Below are 26,264 nucleotides of genomic sequence, written 5' to 3'. Positions count from 1 at the left end.
CTCCACTATTTTCCAAGTTCACTAACAGTACGGACTCAATTCAGACTTGCTTATTATAAACAAGTTTGGTTCCATTAATTTTTAAGTTGGTTTAGAAAACGAGCCCTCAATTTGTGACTCCGCCTTATACATCTAATTGGGGCGGAGTCTCAAATTCAGGGCTCGTTTTCTAAACTAACTTAAAAATCAATGGAACCCAAACTTGTTTATAAAAAGCAAGTCTGAATTGAACCTGAACTGTCCATACTGTTAGTGAACTTGGAAAATAGTGGAGCAAACCTCTCTCATAATTACTTTTACTCTCCACGTGTCCGAAGCTAACCTAACGTTGATTTACTGTAAATCACCTGCATGTGATTGTTCCACTTCCCTCCCACAACCATCCAAAAAACCCACCCAAAAGCACCACTCCCTCTCCGTCTCTCTCTCTCTCTCTCTCTCTCTCTATATATACATATATATAGACACAGACATACACATGGAGACTTCTCTTCCGTCTCTCACATTCCGAAAATCTACCTCAATTTTCACTCTTGCTAAACCAGTAAACCACCTAGCACCATTAATTTCTAAACAACTTCAAAAACCATACTCTTTCTCTCTCTAAAACGGAAATCTCATCCTTTCTCTCTCTGCCAGGAGATGCAATATGCGAACGCTCGTTCGTCGCGTTTTTTGTCAGTTGGTGCGGCAAATGCATCCAAAACGAAACCGTTACTTTTCGCCTTTTCTCTATCCGTCGCAGTGTCGAAAGGAAGGGATGGAAAAAGAAACAAAAACGAAATGGAAATGACTGATATATACTTTTGTTCTTTATGTTGTGTGTTTATTTATGTTGTGTTTCGTAATTGTTATTTTTTTTGCCATGTTAGTCATACCAGTTATGAAGTAATTTTACCTTTTAAGACAACTTATGGGTGTGTCTTTCTTATTTTAGAGATATATATTCAAACATTTATTTACTTATTTATTTTCGCCCCCATCTATAGGAATGAAAGAAAAATCATGGTGATTTTTTGAGATAGATTAGGAATGAAAGAAAAATCATGGTGATTTTTTGAGATAGATTATTGAGAGTCCATTCTATGGAGGATAAAGAGATTCGACTTAAAATCCAAATATATATATATATATATATATATACATTGTTCACTCTTAAATTTTGACCGTTAGATATAACAAAATAAATTATTTTTTTACTGCTCACTAAAAAATAAGTGAACAATTCTGTATACATATATAAACCTTTTCCATGTGACTGTTTAACACTTTTTGTTGTGGAGGTAGTTAAAAAGCCAACTGATGATAAATTAATAAGTATGCTCTGCTGGTTACCTAAACAAAACACAATGGGGAGAAGCCCAGGCCCAACCTAGAGGTAGAGCCCCAATTAGATGCATATAACATATAAAACTTATATAACATTCCAAGTAGCAATTCCCACAAGTAAACAAACTCATAATTTAAGCCGAGTCCCTACAATCGATCTTCAAAGGAGGACCTACAATCGATCTTCAAGTGCGGAAACCACCTACATCTTCCGACCACAGTACTGAGACAAAGTTTCCTCGTAGAAGCTACAATAATTATAATCACCACCACTTCCATGATCACTGACACACTGCAATCACAACAAAGAAAAACCAAACAGCAGTTGTAAACCACTATTTCCCACACAAATGCTAAAGATAGATTACAAAGGATGAAGAAGAATCAAGTTGGTATTATTTGATTGACAATGAGAATAAAAACTATTACACGGTGTACACACTTGTAATGTCCTCCCTTTCTTTCGGAAGCCATGCAAGCATTTTATCGACTTTTTATAACAGATTTCAGCAAGATCCAAGTTGATATAGATGTAACTGAAGCATAGTCAAAAGTATAACATTTGTTGCAACAGGAAACATATCAGTGGACACCGTCCACATGCAATCCAATATAAAAAGAGTGGATGATCATCGTATTTAACTCCGTCCACATGGAATTCTTACAGAAGAAATCAATCTATTCAAATCATCCAAAGAGAAGATAACTAGGGAGTGTGTGATGTAGCTTAAACCTGATCTTCATATAAAAAGACTGTAAAAGCTTTTCCACCAATGAAAAAAGCTTTTAGCAAACAGTACAAAGGTAAAGTAAAGATGCTCATATTGAGGAAATGCATTTATACTAATAAAAAATAAAATGAAATTACAGATGAATAACCCATCCATGTCCTTTGAACCACAACAGCTGCAATATAAGCACTCAAAAGTCACGAATACATATAGCAACACAAGGGTTCATAACCTTATAGTTCATTATTTATCCAAAAAATAAACTATAAACTTAGTAGTTCATTGCTTCCTTTTCTCTTTGCAACAAACAAGGGTTAAACAGACACAATACCATGGCCATAAAAACGTGTTAATTAAATTAGCATATACAAGACTCTTCAAGAATATAACTTCACATAATAAAGAGGAAATGTTATTATTGATCACCAGACATTCCTAGAGATACTAAATAATCAACCATGCAAGTAGTTCACTTATCAAATCTCAACACTACCAACAAAACTTCAAGTAGTCACAGATTGCATTACCTTTGCAATCCGTGACTAGTATATTAATGTTTCAAGTAGCCAAAATATAAGTAATCCTTTTACTGTGTACTTTCACTCTGATTGATTTGTTCATTAACAGAATATTACTTATTGGTAAAAGGTAAATAGCAGATCGTAGTGAATAATTAGCAATAGATATGAAGATAAAACAAAAGTTGTCACTCAAAATTGAAGTTCAACAGAATTCCAGAACTATCTATGAGTTCATCAACCAGATGGCACTACTCTTAGCTTGGAATTGCTTAGGTAATGATGAACTAACACAATTTATCAAGGTAAAAAACACATACTTTGCTTTAGGTTTGGGTAAATATCACACGCATAGAAGAATAGCCTTTATTACACTATATACCCCCGAGGTTTGGCGTGTGTGCTCAATGATATTTCTCCCATCAACTTGCCATTAGAACCATCAAAAAAATTTATATAATAACTTAATTGCCTTGGCCTTACGTAAAAAGATATTAATAGCCTAAAATTTTAATCTTAAACTCTTTTCATATAATGCCAAAATTACCCCCATACCAATAATACCTTTTCCTCTAGCACAATCTCCTTTACAGTTCTCTTAAATTTTCACTCCGACCACTAACGACAATTTCAAAGTTTACATTTGCTCATAGAATTTCAGATCTAATGAGATTATTATTATTATTAACAATACGATTTGCATTTGTTTCTTGATCATCTGGATAGTATTTCATTCCTTTTTTTTATACGGGAGTCTACTGCTTCATAGTCTTTCAAACGAAGTTGCCTCTCATCAACAAGGGAATAATAGTGATAATGGTGGTGATGATCAAGGTGAGAATATAATATATATGCAAATACACAAACCACTGCGAATGAATTGAGGGAGGAGTCAGAGAGACTTGCAGTTGCAGGGCCACACTCACTGCTATGCATTTCGATTGTTTTAGAGAATTTTGGGGGGGGGGGGGGGGTGTTCATGGAGTTGGTTGCATAGAGAGAGAGAGGGAGAGAGCCATACTCGTTTCAAAAAAATTCAAGTGGTTGTTCCATGATACAGAAGTCTACATCTGTAATTGCCAACAACACACTCTCTAGTAGTCTAGCTCCATACCCGCAATTAGCAACAACTAAATCAGAATTAAATTTCCACCAAAATCATCTCTTTTAAAGGCTAGAAGTTCTCCAAAATTGAGAAGAAAAATTCAAAAAAAAAAAAAAAGAAGAAAAGATCTTAAATAACAAAACCCAAATTGGAACAAATATATTAAGGAAAACTACAATGACCTCCCCTGAGGGGTTTGGACTCGTTGCAACTAAACATGAGGTTTGCCATTTTGTTGCAAAGACACCCCAATGTCAGATTTGGTTATGAATTTACTTATATACCCTCATTATTGTATTACTAAAAATGGAGAAAATATCTAGGAATAGAAAATAACCTGTTTGCCCACTAATATTTGTCCAAAAAAAATATTTCCATTTTTTCTCTTTTCCCACTATTCATCTCCTTCTCTTTTATCTCCATCTCTACAGCAGCTCATTACCACCGCCTCGTTCACCACGGCGATCAGAATCTCGCCCTTGATTTCAAGTCTCTCTCTCTTTCTAACCTCTCTCTGTAACACAAATATCACCACTGCCCACAACGGAATCGACAGCGGTCCAAACGTCATGATAAGCTTCATGCTTATATATCTTGTCCCAAACAATTTACACTAACAAACCATAACAACGACCACAGGAAACTCCTAGTGACGACCAGAGGTGGCTCAACGTCGGCGATGAGAAACTGACGATGGTGACAATGGATTCCAACAATAAAAGAGCAGTGATGATGAACTATTAGCGGCATGACTGAACGGTGCGCAAGCTTCTGACCGGCGCACAAGCTTCTGATCGGCAAGCAAGGATTCACAATTTTGGCAAGACTGTTCACTGTAGTTTGATTGGGTATGGGTTTGGTGACTGGTTTGTACAACTAAGGTTAGGTTTTGGTTCGTAGTTTGGTATAAGGTTTAGGGACGGTTTGTGAGTTTTTAGATTCGAGTGTGAATGGTATTGTCGGAATTTTTTGCAAGAGTGAGAGGTTTTGGGTGGGTTATGGGGTTGTTTGTAGTAGGCGATAATGGGTGGTGGTGATGGACTTCAACGACGTCTCAGTCGGCCAAGCTTTCCGGTGAGCTCTATTGATTCCGGTGATGGAGTGGGTTTGTCTTGAACACATTGATGGAGTTAGGTCTCCTCACTTTCAAACATGACCCATCTTTGAGGTACAGAGGAGCTCAAGAGTTCCTCAGATGATGAAGAGTTATAGCGCTGATGAGGGAGCCATCGACCTCTTCGACCAACGCCACCGCTGACCAACTACCACTCTCTCTCTATAACCCATCTTCAAGACTTCAACTACCCCATCTCCATGTATTTTCTCCAACCCAAAACCCAATTAATAACGTAACAGAAAATCCCCAAAAGCTATGTAGTCAGGGACAGTGATGGAGAGAGGGACGCACAATACATTAATATTGTCACTCATTTACTAAAAAGGGGTATTTTGGTCCACTAATGCATGGTTATTTTGTTATTTCATGACACTTTAAGAGTAATACACTCTTTTAGACTTAATTGATGGGTATTTTGGTCACTTTAACTATTTTTTCTGACAAAAAGGACTGTTTGGGAGGTCTTTGCAAAAATAGGCAAACCTCAAGGGAACACGTTATTACAAAATGGCAAACCTTAGGTTTAGTTGTAATTAGTCCAAACCTCAGGGGAGATAGTTGTAGTTTACCCAATATATTATATAGGTACCCTACAAAATATGCGCTCTTACTATTTTAAAATATGGCAGTGGGAGACGGTGGCAGCAAGAGGTGGAGAGGAGGGAGATGGTGTGGTGGTGGCAATGGTGGTGGAAGAGGCAGGATGAGGTTGCAGTGGTGGAAGAGGCAGGATGAGGTTGCAGTGGTGGGTGGAGGTGATGGCACTAGAAGGAGATGGCAAGAGAAGGATGTCAAGAGAGAGGTGGTCACAGTGGAGGAGGTGGTTGTGGAAGTGGTGGGACAAGATGGCGGTGGTGGAAGGAGGGAGAGAGGAAAGACAAAAATGGAAAGAGGGACTAGATAGGAGAGAGAGAATTAGAGTTTTGACACAAGTGTCGTAATGTGTAGGGGTTGTTTAGTCATTTCACTTCTGATGATCTTTTGCATTATAATAATATCTAGAACCTAAGGATAAAAAGGCCACAGGGATACATAGTCTCATTAAGTCCATTCTTTTATGCTGTGTCCATGTGTAAATACCCTAAACCTCATAAGAGGTCAGTGTATTTTAACCAATTGTTTAGAAAATAACTATAAAACAAGTAAATGACAAACACCCCATGAGGTTTTGAAGGATGTCAAGATTTATTTAATTACAGAGACCCCTTCGATCGTTAGTCAACAAACTGCTGCTTATGCACTGCAGCTATTTAATAGTTATTTACATGAAAAAATGAGGATAAGAAAAAAGGCCTAAATACCCCTTTGCAACTCAGCTATTCCATTACAACTTTACTCTTCACAATCACTACAAATTTACTCTTAAACCCTCTCTTCAGACTCATTCTCTCACAATCTTAGGAGATCAAGACTGAAGCAGACTCGCTAGGATTTGCCACCCCAACGCAGCCACCATTGACCTGAAAGGTGCGCAGGTCAACGAGCTCATGAATATTTGCGCCGCATATTCTAATCCAAAGATGTTTGAGACATCAACTACTTGGTTCAAATTCAAGAATTTTGTCTTCTCTACCAACAAAAATTGAAGGATTTCACGGTTACAATCTTTAGAATCGAGAGATAGACCAGTGTTTATAGTGAGTTGACTCACCTTCTTCAGTTGGGCAATCAATAAAGCAAAGCAGAAGAATGGACCTTTTCTCATTCTTTCTATTTTCTCACTCTATTTTTTTGGTTTTTTTCAGGTCCCTTCTTTCTCTTTCTAAGATGGTGACCGTCACTGGCTAACAAGACCGCGTTGGCCCCTCTGCCCCCATATCCAAAGACATCACAGTTGTTCCCCAAAGTTCAAAATAGTACCAACATCTGTAAATTTTATCGTTGTGTCTTGTGCCTCAAATTATAATCTAATTAGGTTTCTATTTTAGAGTGGTATTTCATCCGTGAATGTAGGCCAGTTTTGGCCGAACCCCGTTATATCTTTTGTTTGTGTGTGATTGTTTTGTTGGCTTTCATTGGATCTTGATATTCGCACGCTTTTGCTATCACAACATTTACCAACACACAAAGCTACCATTAATGAGTGAATATGATATGACAGATTGAAGTCCAATGAGTTCCCATAAAGAAGAAATTTAGAATCTTTTGTGGGATTACAACGGTTTGAATGTTGCCCTAGAGATGGACCTAAACGAATAAGACACCAGCAGGAACACATCATAGTCCCATTTTCTCTCTTAAGAATTAAATCTGCAATATGTATTATCTAAAATCTCAAACCACGGGAAAAAATGCATCGGCTTGAGTAATAGTCTGTCACAACAAAATGGAGTCAATATTTGTAACAATTACCAGCACAGATGTCCTCCATTGACTATTAACCATGTGCTTGGTTTCATGATTATTGATGAATCAATAAGATTTGATAAATTCCTATGAATTTTCATAAAGAAGAAAAGTAATAACTATGGTGAGATTGTGATGGATAGAATGTTGCCCTAGAGATGGACCTGAACATCAGTTACCAAGAGAAGGACTAACATCACCAAAGATGTTGAAGTCAGTCACGATGAACATGGACGTCTCCACCTTGAAACTTTGTTGTGCATGAGCAGCACCATTGTATTGTACTTTGTTGTCCATGTGCAACACCGTTACATCGCGAATGCAACTTTTCAATGCAAAAATGTTGCATTCCCGAAGTAAAATGGTTACAATGTTGCATCTCGATGTATGCATATAAAAAAAATATTACTTAATCACTAACTGAGTTATGAAAAACGATACCGGACAATAGCACACATTGTGGGCATGCAATTCTCCCAAGCAAGGAGGCAAGTGAGCATGTGTGTGTGTGTGTTAGAGAGAGAGAGAGAGGGAGAGAGTCTGTAAATTGCAATTTCGTCATAGTGGAAAATTTTGGAAATTCAGTAAGACCAAAACGAGGCAGTATTTTCAAAAAAAAAAATTGATTCCCAACTCAAACAAGAAGAAGAAAATTTCAAGCTGAAGAGGTACGTGATAACTCTTCAGAATCACCAGTTATACTGATCCACGAGGCAGCATTCTCCAATGGGCACTACTACAGTCATCTCATCAGTGTGTTTGTTTCTAAAACTAATCCTTTGTTGTCTTTGTTTCTAATAGTAATCTTTCTTAAAATCGACTAACGTTGCTGAACATTCTGTTTGGAAAACCATAAATTCTATAAATTTTCAAAATAAATTCTATAAATTTTCAACTTTGTTTTGGAGTTGGACAGAGTGTTCTCAATAAACAATGAGCTGAGCATCGTTAGTTGATTTTAAGAACCAGTACTTAGCATGATAAAAAGTTGAGCACTAGTCGTCCCTTTTTGCTGGTATTCATTAGTCCAGAGAGTTAAAGTTTAGAAGTACAGGTACTCATATATAGCACCAGCACGCTTGACAACAGAATGCAAAAGATAAGTTTTCTAATTTCTGAAAAATGACGTACAGTGTTATAACACATCTAAATCTTTCCAGGCAAGAATCTAAATTACTTTGAATGCGAATAAGGTTTTGCATGCATATATTAACACATCACCATTAGGTCTTATACAAAAGGAGAAATCAAAGGGAGGGTAGGGGTTCGAGCCTAAGTGGAAGCATGTGTGTGTGCGTACCAACTCCGAAAAAAAAGAGAGGAGAAATCAAAGTTTTGAAAAAGACTACTTAAGGCTTGGAGAGGATGTACTGGGGCCCAAGTCCAATATGCTTGGAGGGTGACGCCCGCGTTTACGGTGGGCCTTGTGGAGGGAGAGATATAGGAGGTCCTTTGATAGAGAGAAGACTCCTGGTGGGTGCTAAAGGTCTCTATTATTAGCTCTTTACTTTTTGGGGTTCTTGGGAGGAACTATAAATCTATAGGAGAGTTTGTGGATTTTGTGGATATGTTGAGAGTTTAGGAGCCCTATTTGGCCCATGTGTAGTTGTTTTGGGATGCGCTCCCCAGTTGAGAGGCTTTAATAATACTGTACTCATCAAAAGATAATAATAATAATAATAAAAAGAAAAAGAAATGCTTCATCCTTTTGAGTGAGGCGCCATCCTTGTGAGATTTTTCTTTTTTCTTTGTTTCTTTCAAGTGTCTTAAAACAGCTTTTATTTGCTACTCCCTCCATCACAATTTATTTGTCCATCTTTCCTTTTTGGGTTGTCCCAAAATACTTGTCCACTTTAAAAGTTCAAATAATACGCTTCACATCTTTCCATAAAATACCCTTAAACTTGATTATATATATTCAAACTTGAAAGGGTAACTTAGTAATTTTCTAAGGGAACAATCCAATAATTACATGTCCCATTAACAATACAATAATAAGACAAACTAGGTAAAAAAAAAAAAATGCAATAATAAGACAAGGAAGATTAGTTGTCATAGAAGGTAAGAAACGGAGAAGGTGACCAAAAATAACATGGTTAGAAGTTATTAGAAATAGCTTTAAAAAGTTAAGACATAGTAGGTGAAATGGCGTGTGACAAAAAAGAATGGAGATAAGATAATACATGTGGCTGACCCCATTCATATGGCAATAAGGCAAGGATGATAATAATGACGACAACCCGACGCCTAGCAAGATCAGGTCAAAGATTTCTTCTGCATGGAGGATTGACTGAGCTCCTACACTAAGCCCATGGTACCCCGTGTGGGTTAAATAATAATAATAATAATAAATAATAAAATTTCCTCTGGGCTTGATTTTTACTTTCAAATTTGTTATATTTTGTGTGGCTGTGATTGCTAGTTGTAGAAAATAAAAATTGTGCATTAAGAAAAGCCAACATGTTCAAATTTCCCCTCCTCCGTTGGTTTCATACATGACAATCCTACACTCCTATTGGGTCTTCCACTCACAACCCTCTTTGTATAACAGTACTGTTACCAACATAAGAAAACAATTTCCATGCGAATTTCATATTAGCTAATATCTAGAAGTTTCAAGTTCTACACCATGAACTTCAAAATGCAAACATCAAAAACACCAAATTGTCCAATGAGTTGAACTTTTCAATTAGAAACCTACTGGAGAAATTATACACATCTAGACAAAGGCATTCACACACAAAAACATTTAAGATAAAAACTCTTTCAGCGAGGTGTATCACTTTAGTTTGGCATTTCATCGTAAATAATGATTTTAACTTGAGATTCAAATCTTCTTCATAAAGAGTTGATTTAAATTAAATATTTTTAATTGATTAAAAACCCATGTGTTGCCAAAAGGCTATATAAGAGTAGCTAGCATTTAATCATTTCCAAATAAGCAAATAACATCTTTGAAGAGCTTAGTAGTTTCCTCGCACGCTCCTCTTCTAGTTTTCCTAAAATAATCATATAGCTAATATCTAAAAGTTACAAGTTCTACACCATGAACTTCCAAAATGCAAACATCAAAAAAACCAAATTGTCCAATGAGATGAACAGTACTATTACCAACATAAGAAAACAATTTCCATGAAAATTACATATAGCTAATATCTAAAAGTTTCAGGTTCTACACCATGAACTTCAAAATGCAAACATCAAAGACACCAAATTGTCCAATGAGATGAACTTTCAATGAGATGAACTTTTCAATTAGAAACCTACGAAATTATACGCATCTAGACAAAGGCATTCACACACTTGCAAAAACATTTGAGATAAAAACTCTTTAAGCGAGGTGTATCACTTTAGTTTGGCATTTCATCATAAATAAGGATTTCAACTTAAGATTCAAATCTTCTTCATCAAGAATTGATTAAATTAAATATTTTTAATTGATTAAAAACCCATGCGTTGCCAAAAGGCTATATAAGAGTAGCTAGCATATAATCATTTCCAAATAAGCAAATTTACCTCTTTGAAGAGCCTAGTAGCTGACTCGCACCCTTCTCTTTTAGTTTTCATATAATAATCAAAGTAACTATCATACTGTGTAGAACCTGCAAAGAAAGTTATCAACATGATATACACATGAATGAGAGAGAAACTCACAAAGAGAACATATGTAACTGCAGCCAAGAGAGAAAAAGAAAAGGCGCAATGCAACAAATTTATATCGTATTCTTGGATAATGACACTGGGAAATACACAAGGCCAAAAAGAGCCTCTAAGCCTTCAAAGAGGCCAAAAAATCAACAATCTCCTCTAAAGATCTATAATTTCTCCCTGAAACCCAACAAAAAAGAGGGGAAAGAATAGAGAATTTAAGCATAAAAATAGGTATTTCCTTTCCTTCGAAATATCTCATATTCCTCTCGAGCCAAATACACCACCACACACAAAGAGGCGTAGCCCTCCAAGCATCCTGACTATGAGCCCCCACTGTACAACCTCTCCAAGCCTCAATCAACCCTCTAGAAGATCTAGGCATAACCCAGAGAATCCCAAACAAACCAAGCATCAAATCCCAACAATCCCTGGCCATGGTGCAATGTAAAGAAGGTGATCCACTGTCTCCTCATCACGAAGGCACATGTAACAATGATTGATCACCACCTGTTTTCTCCTCCTCAAATTATCCTGGGTTAAAATCTTTCCCAATACAGAGGTCCAAGCAAAGAAGGCCACCTTGAGGGGAGCCTTGGAACACCAAATAGACTTCCAAAGGAAAGGACCTCCAGGCTCTTCCATGAGACACCTGAAGAAGGACCGAACATCAAAACAATCTTGAGAGTTAGATGCCCAAATTCAACTATCAGAATCCTCAGCCATAATCACCTAGCGAAATAACAACTCCAAAAAACGAGTGGCATCCTCAATCTCCCAGTCCTAAAAGAGCCGCCTGAATCGAACATCGCAAGACAAGTCTCCCGCTATCAAGATGATAACAATTGACCACCATGTCCTACATATCCATAGCAATCCTAAAGAGCCGTGGTAAAGGGGAGCCTTGGAACGCCAAACAAACCTCTAAGTTTTATTGTAATCATCTGAGCCTTCCATTGTAGTTTCAGAAATAAAACTGACCTCCCTTGTCAAAGGAACATTTCTAACAAATTCCCCCTGTCAACCGTCAGCCCAGTCAACAAGTGATTGTGTTGATGCCAGCAAAATGAATTTTTCTAATGTGAATTTTACCACTGGATCAGATAAAAATATCTAAGAAGCACGAATATGGATACATGACATTTATAACACAGCAAACACTTGGCAAACAGTGAATATATAAATTTATAATTTTTTATAAAAGATAATATTATAAGAGTGATATTAGTTTCCATTAACCTAAGAATAAAAATTCCACAAATCACAATAACTAATGAACTACAGAAACAATTCTCTCATTTAAGAAGAGGAAGAGAGAGAGAGACTGCAGCCTACAGGTTTGGCCAAAACTAAACAAAAGATAATAGTACGAGTTGGTCGTGATTGTTATGGTGCCATGCTCTGTGGTGCCATGCTCTGTTCGTCGAAGTGGGAGAACTTTGTGGTGGTTATGTCAGATCTGACGCAGATGAGACCAGGGATGCTGAAAGCGTTCGGATAATAGTACGAGTTGGTCGTGATTGTCCGAAGTTTGTGTATATCAACGACGACACTTTCTGCTACAAGGTCGCGATTTGGGAAGAAATTTCGCCGGAGCTTGTTCCTTCAACGGAAAGTCTTGAAGGCAGTGACGGATCTCATCTTATGTCGGAAGAAAAATGGAACGAGCTTCTTAGCAAAGGTGAAGAATGGATTCTCGAAATTCAACAGTGGCTGAAGGATCGTGAAATTCAGCAAAAGGTGAAGTTTATTGGAGGTAGACGACGAGGTGAGATTCACACGCCGAGCAAACGCGTCGTTGATGAGCAACACCGGTGTACACGTGGTGAACGGTGGGCTACCCCTTCAGATTCAGCTTTATCCTTATCTCTTGAAGATAAGGTAAGGAAGGATTATTTTCGGGCTGATAAAGGTTTTACTTTGGGCCATAAGTTATCAAGACAGGTTAGGAAATTTGGGCCTGATAATCATGGGCTCATTCAATCTCAACCTTACAGAGCGTATTTGGGTTCTGGGCCTGTTAGAAGAAGACTACAGAAAGGGCCACTAAGATTTGGTCAAACTGGGCAACTCCAAACTGGGCCTCTCAAGTCTGGGCCTATTAGAAAGGTACGAAAAGGGCCTAACTCATTATCTATCTCACTTACAAACATCAAACCTGGTCCTAATGAATCACAAGCCCATACCAAACCCTCTAATATTTGGATGAAATCCGAGAGGAGATTGACGAACGTCGGACGCCATGGATCTCGGTGGACTCGGAATGAAAAGCAGAAATGGGTCGCACGTTCTCGCACTTCTTCTCCAGGTTTGAGTCCTAATCTTTCTCTCAACACTCTTTCTACTTCTTCTCCTTCTTCTTCGGGTGAAGTGGCTAGCGACAAAAATGTTGTTGAGAATGTTTCGGGTCAACAGAGAAGTATCATTGGGATTTCGACTTCTAAATCAGAGTTGGACGTCTCAAAGGTTACTACCGAGAGTACGGGTTTTTTCAATGGAGTGACAGTTTGTGTTGGAAAAGATTTGCATTTCAAATTGAATAATGATTCAGCCGTAGCTTTGCTTAAAGAGCTTCGGCTATTTACTTCAGTTAAAGGTTTGAGCAATTTTTCATCTGAGCATGAGGAGTTTTCAGTAATCCCATCCAAAGAAGTTAATGCTTCGGAAATAGAGGGGATTTTACAGGAAGGAGAGGTTGATGTTGCTCTTCAGCAGCACCCTTTTAACGTATCTTTTTCCGGGACAGATCCTATTCACGATGAAGTGGACTTTATGGAACCTTTGGCTGTTGTGCGGCCTGATTGTTTGGAGACAACCACTGATCTGGGCATGGAATGGGTCATCGAGAATGTTGGAGCAGTTAGTGAAGCTTTGGGTGTCTCTGCAGAAGGTTATGAGGAACAAACCCTGTGTATTCTCCACGAAATTATTGCAGGAAATGGTAGCAGTGAACCTATTCGTGACACAAAGAAGTCAAAGTCAGAAATTCACATCGGAAAGGCGAACAGGAAGTGAAGAATTTGATTTCTTGTGTTAACTACGATGGAAAGAATGGGTCGACCAAAGAAAGGGGGAGAACCAGGAGTGGTAAAAGGGGAGGAGGTGAATTGATTGTTTTTGGTTCTTCACGAAGCTACGACTTATAACATGGAATGTTCGTGGTCTTAATGACCCGAAAAGAAGAAGAGTTATCAAGGTCGCTTTGAGGAAGTGGAGTGCTCATGTTGTCTGCTTACAAGAAACTAAATTGGCTGATATTACTGCTGAGATTGTCAGGAGTCTTTGGGGATGTAGGTTTGTGGACTTTGAAGTTTTAAATGCAACAGGCACTTCAGGTGGTATTCTCCTCATGTGGGATCGTAGATGGTTGTCAAGTTTGAACTGTTGGAAGGGTATTTTCTCGGTGTCATGCATGTTTCAGATGGAAGAAGACAATTTCAAATGGACGTTTTCAGGTGTGTATGAGCCTGTTACTGATAGTGATAAACCAGTCCTGTGGGAAGAGCTTTGCTTTGTTAAGGACTTATGGTCATTGCCTTGGTGCTTAGGTGGGGATTTTAACTCTGTTAGATCCCCATTTGAGAGATCCACAGGAGGTAGGTGGTCTTCAGAAATGACCATGTTTTCAGAATTTATTGACAATAATTTTCTTATCGATCTTCCGTTGGAAGGAGCGGCTTTTACTTGGTCTAATGGTAGGGAACCGGTTACTTTTTCTCGATTGGATCGTTTCCTGATTTCTGGGGCTTGGGAAGAGCATTTCCCGGATGTCTCTCAGGCTGTGTTGGTTAGAGTCACATCTGATCATGTACCTCTTGTTTTGGATTGTGGTGGTTTGAGATCTAGACGCACTCCTTTCAGATTCGAAAACATGTGGCTTAGATCTGAAGACTTTCAAGGGAAGGTTCAGTCTTGGTGGCAAAAAGGGTCTTTCACAGGCTCTGCTAGTTTTGTGTTAGCTAGAAAGCTTCAGTTTCTTAAAACTGAGCTTAAGAGATGGAATAAAGAAGTTTTTGGGAATCTTGAATGGAAAAAGAATAGAGCCCTTGCTGATATTGCTGAGCTTGATCGTTTAGCTGAGGTGGGACAGAGTAGGGAGTCTTTACGCTCTCAAAGAGCCTCTTGTCAAGCAGTTTTTGCTGAGATTGCTCATATGGAGGAGATTTCGTGGCGTCAAAAGTCTCGGGCTTTGTGGTTAAAAGATGGAGATCGGAATACAAAATTCTTTCATAGACTGGCCAATGCTCACAGAAGGTGTAATCATATCGGAAGTATTCGGGTTAATGGTTTTGATTTGTGGAGAGAAGAAGATGTGCGCGGAGAAATTGTTTCTTTTTACCAGCAGCTTTACACTGAAACTTTGGATCGAAGACCTACTCTAGATGGTCTTCCATTTAATACTATTTCTGCGATGGATAGGGATAGTATTGAGATTCCATTCACGGAAGAGGAAGTGCTTAAGGCACTTTCTAGTTGCAACGGGGACAAAGCACCAGGGCCAGACGGATTTACTATGCGCTTTTTTAAGGAGAGTTGGGAGGTGGTACGAGAGGAGGTGATGAGTACTTTTCAGGATTTTTATTCTCATGGCACATTTGAAAAATCTTTGAATGCATCTTTTATTGCTCTAATTCCTAAAAAGGGCGGTGCATCTGATATCAAGGATTTTCGGCCAATTAGCTTAATCGGATGTATGTATAAGCTTATTGCCAAGGTTCTTGTTTCCAGGATGAGTAAAGTGTTGGATGGTCTTATCTCAGAATCGCAGAACGCTTTTGTTGGTGGAAGGCAGATTTTGGATTTTGTTCTTATTGCTGGGGAATGTGTTGACTCTAGATTAAGAAGCGGGGTTCCTGGCGTTTTGTGTAAGCTTGATATCGAGAAAGCTTATGATCATGTTAATTGGAAGTTTGTTTTGTATCTTCTTCGGAGGATGGGATTTGGTGATAGATGGATAAAATGGATTGACACTTGTATCTCATCAGTTATGTTTTCTGTTCTTGTGAATGGCTCTCCTGCGGGTTTTTTTGCTAGCTCACGTGGTCTGCGACAAGGTGATCCATTATCTTCTTTTCTTTTTCTCATCGTTATGGAAGGTCTGACTAGATTAATGAGAAAAGCGGAAGATTTGGGTTACATTAGGGGGTTCAGAGTTGGCAGAGATGTTGATCATCAGATCCAGATTTCCCATCTTTTATTTGCTGATGATACTTTGGTATTTTGTGATGCTGATATTTCTCAACTCAGATATCTGAGGTGCACTCTTGCTTGCTTCCAAGCAGTTTCTGGGCTTAAGATTAATGTCGGAAAGAGTGTGCTTGTTCCAGTGGGGGATGTTCCAGATATTTCCTCCTTAGCTGCTGTTTTAGGGTGCGGAGTTGGTTCTTTTCCTCTTCTTATTTAGGATTGCCTTTGGGAGTTTCTTCTACTCTGGTTGGGAATTGGGACTCAGTGATTAATAGATATGAGAAAAGATTAGCAAGATGGAAAAAGCAGTATCTATCTAAGGGTGGGAAAGTCACACTTATAAAGAGTACTCTTTCATCCCTTCCTACCTATTTTTTGTCTTTGTTTCAAATTCCATGTTCTGTTGCTGATAGAATTGAAAAAATTCAGAGGGATTTTCTGTGGGGTGGAAGGGGAGAGGAGTTTAAGTATCATCTTGTTAATTGGGATCAAGTTTGCCAACCATTGAGATTCGGAGGGTTAGGCATTCGAAAAATTGTTCCTTTTAATCGTGCTCTCTTAGGAAAGTGGTTATGGCGATTTGGAAGGGAACGACATCGTCAGTGGAGAAGAGTTGTCTCGTGTCGTTTTGGTGAGGGGAGTGGGGGTTGGTCATCTCTTCCAGTTACTATTACGGGAGGCGTTGGTTTGTGGAAATTTATTCGGAAGGGATGGGATGTTTTCTCTACTCTTATTAGATTCAAAGTTCGTAATGGCAGGCATGTTCGTTTTTGGGAGGATCTTTGGTGTGGCGACCAGTTGCTTTCACACTCATTTCCTAGGCTTTATAGCATTGCAACTAATAAGCATGTTTTCGTGATTGATTGTTATCATCTTGATAACAATGGAGTTACGTGGGATGTGCGGTTTAGGCGGTCTTTTCAGGATTGGGAAATGGAGGAAGTTTCTGCTTTTTTGGATATTTTGTATAGGCAGAAGGATATTGGCATAGGGTGTGATGATATTTTGTGGGTTCCTTTGGCTCATGGTCGGTATGATGTCCGCTCTATGTTTATTCATTTATCCAATTTCATTGGTTCCGAGTTTCCTTGGAAGTCCGTGTGGTGCTCTAAAGCCCCTCTTCGAATCGCGTTCTTCGCTTGGACAGCTACATTGGGGAAGATTTTGACTTTGGACAATTTGAGAAAGAGAGGCAACATCATTGTTAATTGGTGTTGTTTATGCAAAGATGACAGTGAATCCGTGGATCATATTCTTTTGCATTGTCCTGTGGCGTTTGGTTGTTGGAGTTTTATTTTCAGCATTTTCGGCATTTTTTGGGTAATGCCTAAGCACTCCTCTCAGTTGATTAACGCTTGGAAAAGCTGTCCTGTTAAGAAACAAGCTCGTGCTTATTGGAAGATTGTTCCTCATTATGTCTGGTGGTGTTTGTGGCGTGAGAGAAATAACAGATCCTTTGAAGGAAAAGAATCGTCCTTAGCTAATTTAAAATTTCATATTCTTCGTTCTTTATTCTTTTATGTTAGAGGTAGTACATGCTCCTCGATTGATGATTTCTTTGATCTCTTGGATTCTATTGGTCCTTAGATCTTTTCTCTTGTATTAGGGATGCGTTCCCCTTTTGAACGTTTTTCTAATATATTTTTACTTATCAAAAAAAAAAAAAAAAAAAAAACAGTTGTCTAGGGAATGAATGTGTGTGTGTGTGTGTGTTGGGGGGGGAGGGGGAGACCAAGAAAGTAAGCCGAAGTAGAATTTTTAAACCCCATGTAAAACTAGGGCTTTGTTACAAAAAAGGAAAGAGAATTCTGTTATGAGAGAGATATTTAAGGAAATAAAAATTAAAGAAATGAAAATAAAGATTATGTTGAGGAAATGCTTTGTTGAAGCTGTAGAGGAAGAAAGAGTTTTCTGATGGGAAAGGGACCAAAAAATGAAAAGAAGAAGATAGGGAAAGAGGATTTGTTGAAGGAAAAAAAAAAAAAAAAGGGCTTGCCGATTGCCAGCTTCGCATGGCAAGTTCAAAACTTGCTTGCAAAAGAAAGCAAGAATCGTGCCTCTTTTTTTTGTTCTTTGTTTTTTTTGTGATCTTTTACAATTTTAAACAAGTAATAAACATAAAAGAGTAAATAATATTTATTGATACATATCATTAAAAACAAATCCTCCTCTCTTTTTTTATGTTATGTCACCGTACTATTGAGAATAATTCCACGTATTTACATTTTAACCATCTTTTCTCGAAGTAATTTAAGGAAATCCATAAAATGAGACGGGCGTTCCCACAACATATCCAAAAAAGGAAAATATTCCTACACATTTTTCGTCATGTTCTACGCATTTAAGCCCATGTCCAACACGGGTCTGTGTTCGAAACAAACACTTCAAACTTTTAGGCATGTCCATGCTTACTAGGAAAAAACATCTCCATCCACCATCAGTAATATGAAATGATTTAATACCCTCATTTTGATTAAAAATATGGGGAAAAAGATGCCCTTAATTTTACTATACATATTATTTCCCTTTCTTTTTCCAACTTGCTCTTTCATTTCTCCCTCTCTCTCACTTCTCCTTTACTAAAAAGGTCTATTGTACAAATATCCATATATATATATATATATATATATATATATATATGTATGTATATTCATATATAATTTGTTGCCTCCTAATACATATTTATGTATATACATCTATACGGCTCAAGCATAATAAAGGCACGTTCAATTGCCCAGATGGATGAAATACAAATTGAGACACATGCTAGTAGTGGACCTCATCTGAGGCAACTAACCAAGGGTTTCATGCCCCTTTTTTTATGTATGGAAACGCTTGAGTCACTATAAGTGGAACTCCTCTCTAGTCAACTTACTTTAGATTTTATATCATTTTCACAACAAGGAATTTCTTGACTCATTATAAGTGGAATTCCTCTCTAAAAAGTGTTTATTGAATATGGATTAGGGAATCAATAAGCAAGCAATTGCTAAAAGTTCGAGAAAAATATGAACTGTACCTTAGGCTCTAAAGTAAAGTTAGTACATGACCGTCAGCTAGACCTAAAGAGCGGTAGGTAGGTCACAAACTAATGGAATTCACTAACTTTAACCAAAATTCGAATTTTAACCAATTATAACCGAAATTTAAATTTTAACTAACTAAAAGAGAGCAAATTAAACGATTCAATCAATCAATCCATGGAATGTAGAATATAAAATAAATCACATCCACACATGAACACAGGGATTTACGTGGGGAACCCTATAAAGGGAAAACCATAGAACCTAGCCAAGCAGTTAAAAATCAACTATGAAGAGAAGGTGCAGCTAAGTTACTAGATTCTAACCTAGCCTCTATGGCCCAGACTTACGCAAGACCGAAGCAGGTCCTCCAGCCACTACTCCTCACGCAATATGATCTCCTCAACCATTGTTGAAGATGAATTAAGCACAATGATTAGGGTTTCCAAACCCCATAGGACCCACTCACTGATCTAAAATGAATGAATAAGGTCAGAGAAATTTAGAATTTCTAGAATGCTCTAACTTCAATGCAAAAATATGCCCTCTAGTTTATGTGTAACATACCAAGTTCTCCAAAACCAAAATGGTATTTATAAAGAGTTTAAGCATTATAACAATTAGGGTTATAAGGGTATCAATTCAAAAAGAAAACTGATTTTTGCAGGGATCAAACCGAATGACACAAATAATATTGCACTCAATTGATTCCTTAATAGACCCAAAAACCCTGTTCTTGTTAGGTTTAGGCAAACATATTTTTTGGAAACTTCCTAAACATAAAATTCAATCCAAAAGAGGTTTTTGAAGATCAAAACATACTTTTATGCATAAACCATAAGTGGTGAGTGTTCATGAGCAGTTGTTTTTACCTTTTCTGCTTAAAGACTTTGAAATACTAGATCTGCCCTTGGATAAGGTAACAACAATTAACACGTTTAATTAGAGATTCTAAAGCACAGAAAACTACTAAAAATTATGGACTCCAAATTTTGTTCCACAAATTTGCCAACATAAGTCCTAAAATCCTAACAATCTCCCCCTTTGGCAATTTGTGACAGAACTGTTAGAAATTTGAACAATAATAAAAATAAAAATGACTAAATTCGACTCAGTTCTTCAGTAGTTTGAGTAGAACCAATAACTTGATATATTATCACCTAGATATAAGCTACAAAACATAAATAATAATAAAACACTATACATGTGCATTACACCAATGTGCAAACCATTAAACCCAAAATCTAAAAGCAATAAAACAATTATTCAATCGATTTTCGACACATCATATAATCAATCATATGATGTATAGAGAGAGTTTGTAAGGGTTTAGGGAGACAGCTGAGAGCTATTGAGGATTTATGAGTTGGGTGTCTTTGTTTATAGAGATTTAGGGTCCTAGTGTTGCTCCAATTAAGATTAGAGTTACTAGGAAGTTTTGAAAATATGTAAGAAGGTTCTAGTTGCCTAAAATTTCGTGCGACCTGCATTAGGAAACAGACAGACATGACATCAATTGATCAACCTATCAGTTGAGGACTTCTGGACAACTCCCAATCAATTGAGCTATTGATCGAGCACTTGAGTTTTCGAATCACTCCCAATGGATCAGTGTACCTATCAAACCTCTTTGGAGTGATTTCAATCAATCAAGCTATTAATCGAGGCTCTCTGGATTTTAAATATAATTTTCTACAAAACACCCTTCATCGATCAAGGTAAACCTCAAAGCATTCTACCCTATAATTTTAAAGTTTTCAATTTTTCAAGCTTTTAAAGCCATAAATCGAAATAATAACATAGAATAAATATAAATTCTAGTTTCCTATAGATTTTAAATAAGACTCAAAAATAAAATGTTTCTCTATAAAAGGCATAAAGATCTAAGTTGCAAAGGCCAAGGATCAAAATCCAATATATACATTATAAATAGTGAAAGCAAGAATTTCAGGACCAAGGTTGCTGGTATGATTCTTATAGCTACATATTTTTTGTTAACTGGGGAAACAGCATGATCAATGTTATTAGGCAATATAAACACATCCTGTTCTACAACAGATGTGAAGGAAAAAACAAAATTGCACAACTGAGAATTATAAACCAGTCATTTTTTTCTCAGTAATCTACTCAGCATGAATAAATTGACAGGAACAACTGATACGTTCATATAAAACAAAAAATTAGTCAAACCTAAAACTCCGCTCGCATATTCTCCTTCCCTTCACTCGAGCGATCTAATAATCAGTAAGATACAACCAACTACTAGATATTGGCAACAAGAAAACAAATCTTGCAATTCTACTGCCATATTTTCTACTAAGATCACAGGCTAATGTGATTCCATGCCGTATCTATCCACCAATGTACTTATTTCCAAAAAAAATTGATCAACAGAAGACAAGAAAATGAGATGAAGAAAGACAAAGTATAATCGGAAAAACAAAAACAAAAAACAAAAAGTTCCAAAAAAACAATGAGAATAGAAAAGGCAACAAAGGGAGAGAAGAAGAAAGAATAATTGAAACACAGTTTTTACCGCTACAGTTTTTTTTAGACATCTTTTTACTGAAGGCCTGACACATGCCATCATCAGTCCCAAAAGAGCTTGCGCACTGCATTCACGATAAAGAAACCAAGCAATAGTTGTAAGCCATAAACCATTATTTCCCCACAAATACATCTAATCTTGCCTTCATGTTTAATGGATATACACACCCAAAAAAAAAAAAAACTATCCATAGTACCACCAAATAAACTATATATAAATAAATAAATAGCATTAACAGGAGAACCTAATCAATAACAAAAGTGAATGCATGATTTATTTAGAAAATAAAAAATAAAAAATTGGCAGCCCATATTGCAGTTCAACAAATTCAAGTACTCAATGAATTCATGAGAAACGGGTGTTGTTGACAAGCGGAAGGTCTGACTGGAGACTTTCAGGATAAAGCTTGAAGTCTTCTGTGTCATGAGGTAACTAGAGAATTTTAGGGGTAGAACCTACAACCTATTTTGTAAATCTCTTTCTCATGTAGTGGATTTGGCTTTGCCTAAATTAGGTTCCGTGTCTTTTCCCTAAGAGTTTTCCGCATACAAACATGGTGTCCACTACTTTATGTTTTTATTGTTGTGAATTGATATCTTTTTATCATCTGCTATAATTTTGAGATGAATTGCAGTTAATGTAGTTTAAACCAGATTTTAGTCCTACAAGACCTATTCACTGCCCATTCTGGGTCTAGATCAGTGAACCTTGCGCGACTCTCTATTAGAGTCTCGGGTTCCAGTCCTACGAACTATCATATAGATTATTCCATTTAGATTTAAAAATTTTAAATTGTTAAAACTTATTAGTTTCAAAGTTTAAAGGCGCCTTGAAATGCAAATAATAATCCCATGTTGGATTTGACTCAATCTCATTTATAAATAAATAAATAAAATGAAAGTCAAACTCTACAAAGAGAACAAAAGAAGTACTATATAAATATGAGAAATAATTATTTTTAAGAAACTAATTTGCCTAACAACAATTTTAGTTAAAACACATAGAACTATTTTTTAACCATTTCAGTCCCTATATTAGTTCATTAACATGGAAGTATCCCTTTCCCATAATTTGGCATGAGGGAATGAGTTTAAGGTGGGAGGGTTAAAAAGGCATCCTAGGAAAGAAAGCTATAATCACTCCTTTTGTTAGATTGAACAAGGAAGATTTCTATTTACGCACTAAAAAAAAGTTATGGTCAGAATAGATAAACAAAACCCAAAAGAAAAAAAAAAAAGAAAAAGAAAAAATAGACTCCTTCCTATTTCTGCCGACTTTCAAGAGGAGAGCCGTTTGCTTGGTTGTTGATTGGGGCTGCATTGATTGCAAAAATCTAGCTAGATTGATCAACAGCAATGTGTATTAGCATAGCAAGCACAAGCACGATAAAGTAATTGTGTAACCAGACTCATGAGCAGATGAGTAAGCAGCCCAGAAAGCAGGGCTAAGTCCCCCCGGACCAACCGGATCAATCTTCTCTTTCTCCCCTTCTTGAGAAACCTTGGGGGCATGGCAAGAGAGCGAGCCAAAAAGAAATTGTTTAGCCTTTATTACATTTATTGATGACCGGTCTCGTGCTACATTACATGGATTTTAAAACATAAAAGGGTATGTGATCAGCTTGGAAGATTCCTTCCTCTTTCTTTCAGTCCTCCTCCTTCCTACCACAAGATAGAAACCTCATTAATCCTTTCCCTTTTTGTTCCATCCTTTCCTTCCTTTTACTCTTTCCTCTTACCAAATTGACCATTACATTTTGTCCATTAAATTACACAATAAGCACATGCGTGACAAAAAAATCACATAGCTTTTAACTCGTTTTCATTCCAATTATAATTCATCTCTAAAGAGGCACAACAAAGAAAGATTTTGGAGGTCGGGGCATTTCCCACTTAACTCTGTTTTAAGAGCTGCTGTTCAACTTGACTAAATCACTTAATTTTCCTTTCTTTTGAAAGTTAGAGAAGGAATTATGTACGTTTGTAAAGCACGGGCACATGCTTCATGGTAAAATACTCTTTAGTCGGCGTGTGGTGCGATAGTCATTCAATCCAACTTTCTATGTGAAAAGAAAAATCTAGTAAGCAATGTGGTCAGAATAAAAGTTTATGAATTCAAGCACTCAACAGCCTTGACATGTAGTTTCAAATAAAGAGCACATATACCTCTTTAAAGAGCAAGGTAAGCTCTTCGCACGACATAAAACTTCGATCAATACAGCCTGCATACTCCTTATTCCAAGACTCTATATTTGTGGCAGCAGCAGCATTACGATAATGGTCATCGAGACCTGCAGAGAAAATTTTAACAGGAAGATGTACCCAGAATATATTGCAAACAGCATTTATGCAAGCATAGAAGCACCAAAGAAGAAAACACAACACAACAAATATGCTATTTTTATTTTAATATTGAACAAATGTAGGCACAATTTCGCTTCAGGTTTTGGCATCGAAAGAGACCATAAGTGACCACACAAAATCACCACTGAAAGCACTGAAATTTTGCACTTCAAACGTCAAAAAGGAAAATCAGAGAAACAGTGGTACGCTAACAAGAACGAACCACAAAGGTGGAATTAACTATTGTGTATACGGACATATAAGTGTAGTAGTAGATATAAAGCATATATATATATATAGACATGAGTAATACACACACAAACGAACATTCATGTATGGATATATATAAGGATAATGATTGCTACCTTTACCATTTGAACGAGAGCTCCTACCAAATCTGCCACCTCCGCCACCTACGCCACATCTTGCTGCAATAGGTGTATCAAATAACATCGAATCAGAGGAAAGACGATGACTATACCACACAGATCAACCCGAAAGTAAAAAATTAAAATTAAGCGAAAAAAAAAAATCATAATTTCATTTTCCTATAAAGTTGATTGCTTACCACCACCACCACCATAACGTCCCATAATTCAGATATAGACAAGGACAATTGGGAACCAGAAACCCTCAACGATCAAATCTGGTGCTGTGAAATAACTCGTACGCTACATCATCACAAAATTTGGGATAAGGATAACTTCTAAAACAATGAAAATGTTAAGAGCACCTTATTTGATGATAATTAGGTTCCATACTTAATTTTGAATTAATTAAATAATTATTAAATTAAATGAAATAAACGAATATCACAAACAGAAATTATTTGATAATATTTGATAACCATCTACATAATAATTATTTGATAATATAATCCAATATCACAAACAAAAATTAGGGAGTAATTTCAAATGAAATAAAAATTTAAAGAACCTGAACATTTAGGGTGTGTTTGGTAGGGTGGATTTGGAGGGATAAGAATAAAAAAGAAAAGAGAGGATAGTGTAAGTTTATGTTTGGGTAAGGTAAGTGGAGGGATAGCTATTCCTTCCTAAGGAGATATAGGGAAAGAAAGCATAGTGATTTTAAGTAGTATTTTAATAATACCAAAATTAGCCTCCATAAATCAATATACAAATTTATTATTCCATTAAAGTCCCATGGTTATGAAAGGGTAAAAAAGTAATTTGTTTACTATTCTTTCTTTTCTTTTCTTTCATCTACCTTATCCAAACAAGAATATCTATCATTTTTTTTATTTTCTCCCCTATCTATCCAAACACTAATATAAATTATTATTATCATTTCTTTTCTCTTATGACTAATACTATCTTTCTTTTCTCCCCTATCTATCTAGGTGTGTTTGGTAGGGTTGATTTGGAGGGATAGGGAGAGAAAAGAAAAGAGAGGATAATGTGAAGATGTGTGTTAGGTAGGTTAAGTGGAGGGATAGGGAGCTATCCCTCCCTATCTTTTGTTGCCTTTCTCTCCCAATTTGAGAAGATAGGGAGAGAAAAGATAGTGGGAATAAGATGTAAAGTACTAATACCAAAAATGCCCTTTAGAAATCAACACACTCAAATGTAATTCCATTCATGTCCCAATTAGTTTGCTTTCAATAATTTGCTGCTGTAAAGTTGATTCTATTTGTACAAGTATTAATCATTTATTTATTTGAATATAATCCACCAAAGAAACACATTTAATTGCATGATATGTAGCATTTAATTTTAATGACCTGTAAGGGTAGGATAATTTAATCACTATCATTTCTTTTCTTTTCTCTCATTTATCTTATTCAAATAAGAATAACTATTATTTTCTTTTCTTTTCTCTCATATCTATCCAAATACAAATAGAAATTAGTACTATCCTTTCTTTTATTTTATTTTCTCTCATAACTTATACTATCCTTTATTTTCTTTTCTCCCCTATTTATCTAAACACACCCTTAAAATCTAGAAGCATATTAAAACAAGAGAAAAGTGCAAAAAAAAAAAAAAAAAACCGTAACTATTTGCAAATTGCAACTAACTCCCCTGAATTACAAAAAAACTCCTCTGAACTATGAATTTGTTACATTTCAGTCCATTCCAGTGACTGACTTAACTGGAAAAACAAAAAGTATGTTTTACCCTCGAAGGAGTTTTGACCAAAAGTTGACTCCATGTTTCTCTCTTTCCCCTCTCAAAACTCAAATTGCAGATACAAAAAGGAGAGGCTTGAGTTGGGGAAGCCAATAGTGAAAACACAATATATTTTTCTCGAAAAATTTTCGTCTCTTTCGGATTGAAAAAAGGCATCAAACTATGATTTTCTCTTCTGATTGATAGTAGAGAAAATACAAAGAGATGTGAAATCGAATCG

General features: G+C 36.6%; 1 protein-coding gene across 2 annotated transcripts; it reads right to left on the bottom strand.

Moving 5' to 3' along the window:
• Nucleotides 1-1,287: 1,287 nt before the first annotated feature.
• Nucleotides 1,288-24,617, bottom strand: LOC132275376 (uncharacterized). 2 transcript variants are annotated; one of them, XM_059776844.1, is made up of 6 exons: nucleotides 24,463-24,617; nucleotides 24,266-24,322; nucleotides 23,718-23,842; nucleotides 21,541-21,616; nucleotides 10,663-10,748; nucleotides 1,288-1,621 (listed from the first exon to the last, which is right to left on the bottom strand). In XM_059776844.1, exons 1-6 carry the CDS (start codon nucleotides 24,485-24,487, stop codon nucleotides 1,532-1,534), a joined length of 459 nt encoding a protein of 152 aa, XP_059632827.1. In that variant the 5' UTR covers nucleotides 24,488-24,617; the 3' UTR covers nucleotides 1,288-1,531. The 2 variants fall into 2 exon arrangements, with proteins under 2 accessions (XP_059632827.1, XP_059632826.1); XM_059776843.1 differs by having other exon boundaries at nucleotides 24,260-24,322; nucleotides 24,463-24,616.
• Nucleotides 24,618-26,264: the final 1,647 nt, after the last annotated feature.

This window comes from Cornus florida, unplaced genomic scaffold (assembly GCF_030987335.1).
Source record: "Cornus florida cultivar Cherokee Brave unplaced genomic scaffold, ASM3098733v1 CherokeeBrave_3.0.0_Hap2_Chr09, whole genome shotgun sequence".
NCBI classification, from domain to species: Eukaryota; Viridiplantae; Streptophyta; class Magnoliopsida; order Cornales; family Cornaceae; genus Cornus; species Cornus florida.
Note: the sequence above shows the minus strand (reverse complement) of the source record. Positions and strands in the feature narration are given on the sequence as shown.

Excerpts from the sequence above, each read along its gene's own strand:
- LOC132275376 (XM_059776843.1), bottom strand. The coding sequence starts at position 24,487 with ATGGGACGTTATGGTGGTGGTGGTG. Across the intron at positions 21,617-23,717 it reads TTACCTTGCTCTTTAAAGAG|TGCGCAAGCTCTTTTGGGAC; the intron begins GTATATGTGCTC and ends TCGTGAATGCAG. Across the intron at positions 10,749-21,540 it reads GTCTAAAAAAAACTGTAGCG|GTTCTACACAGTATGATAGT; the intron begins GTAAAAACTGTG and ends CTTTCTTTGCAG.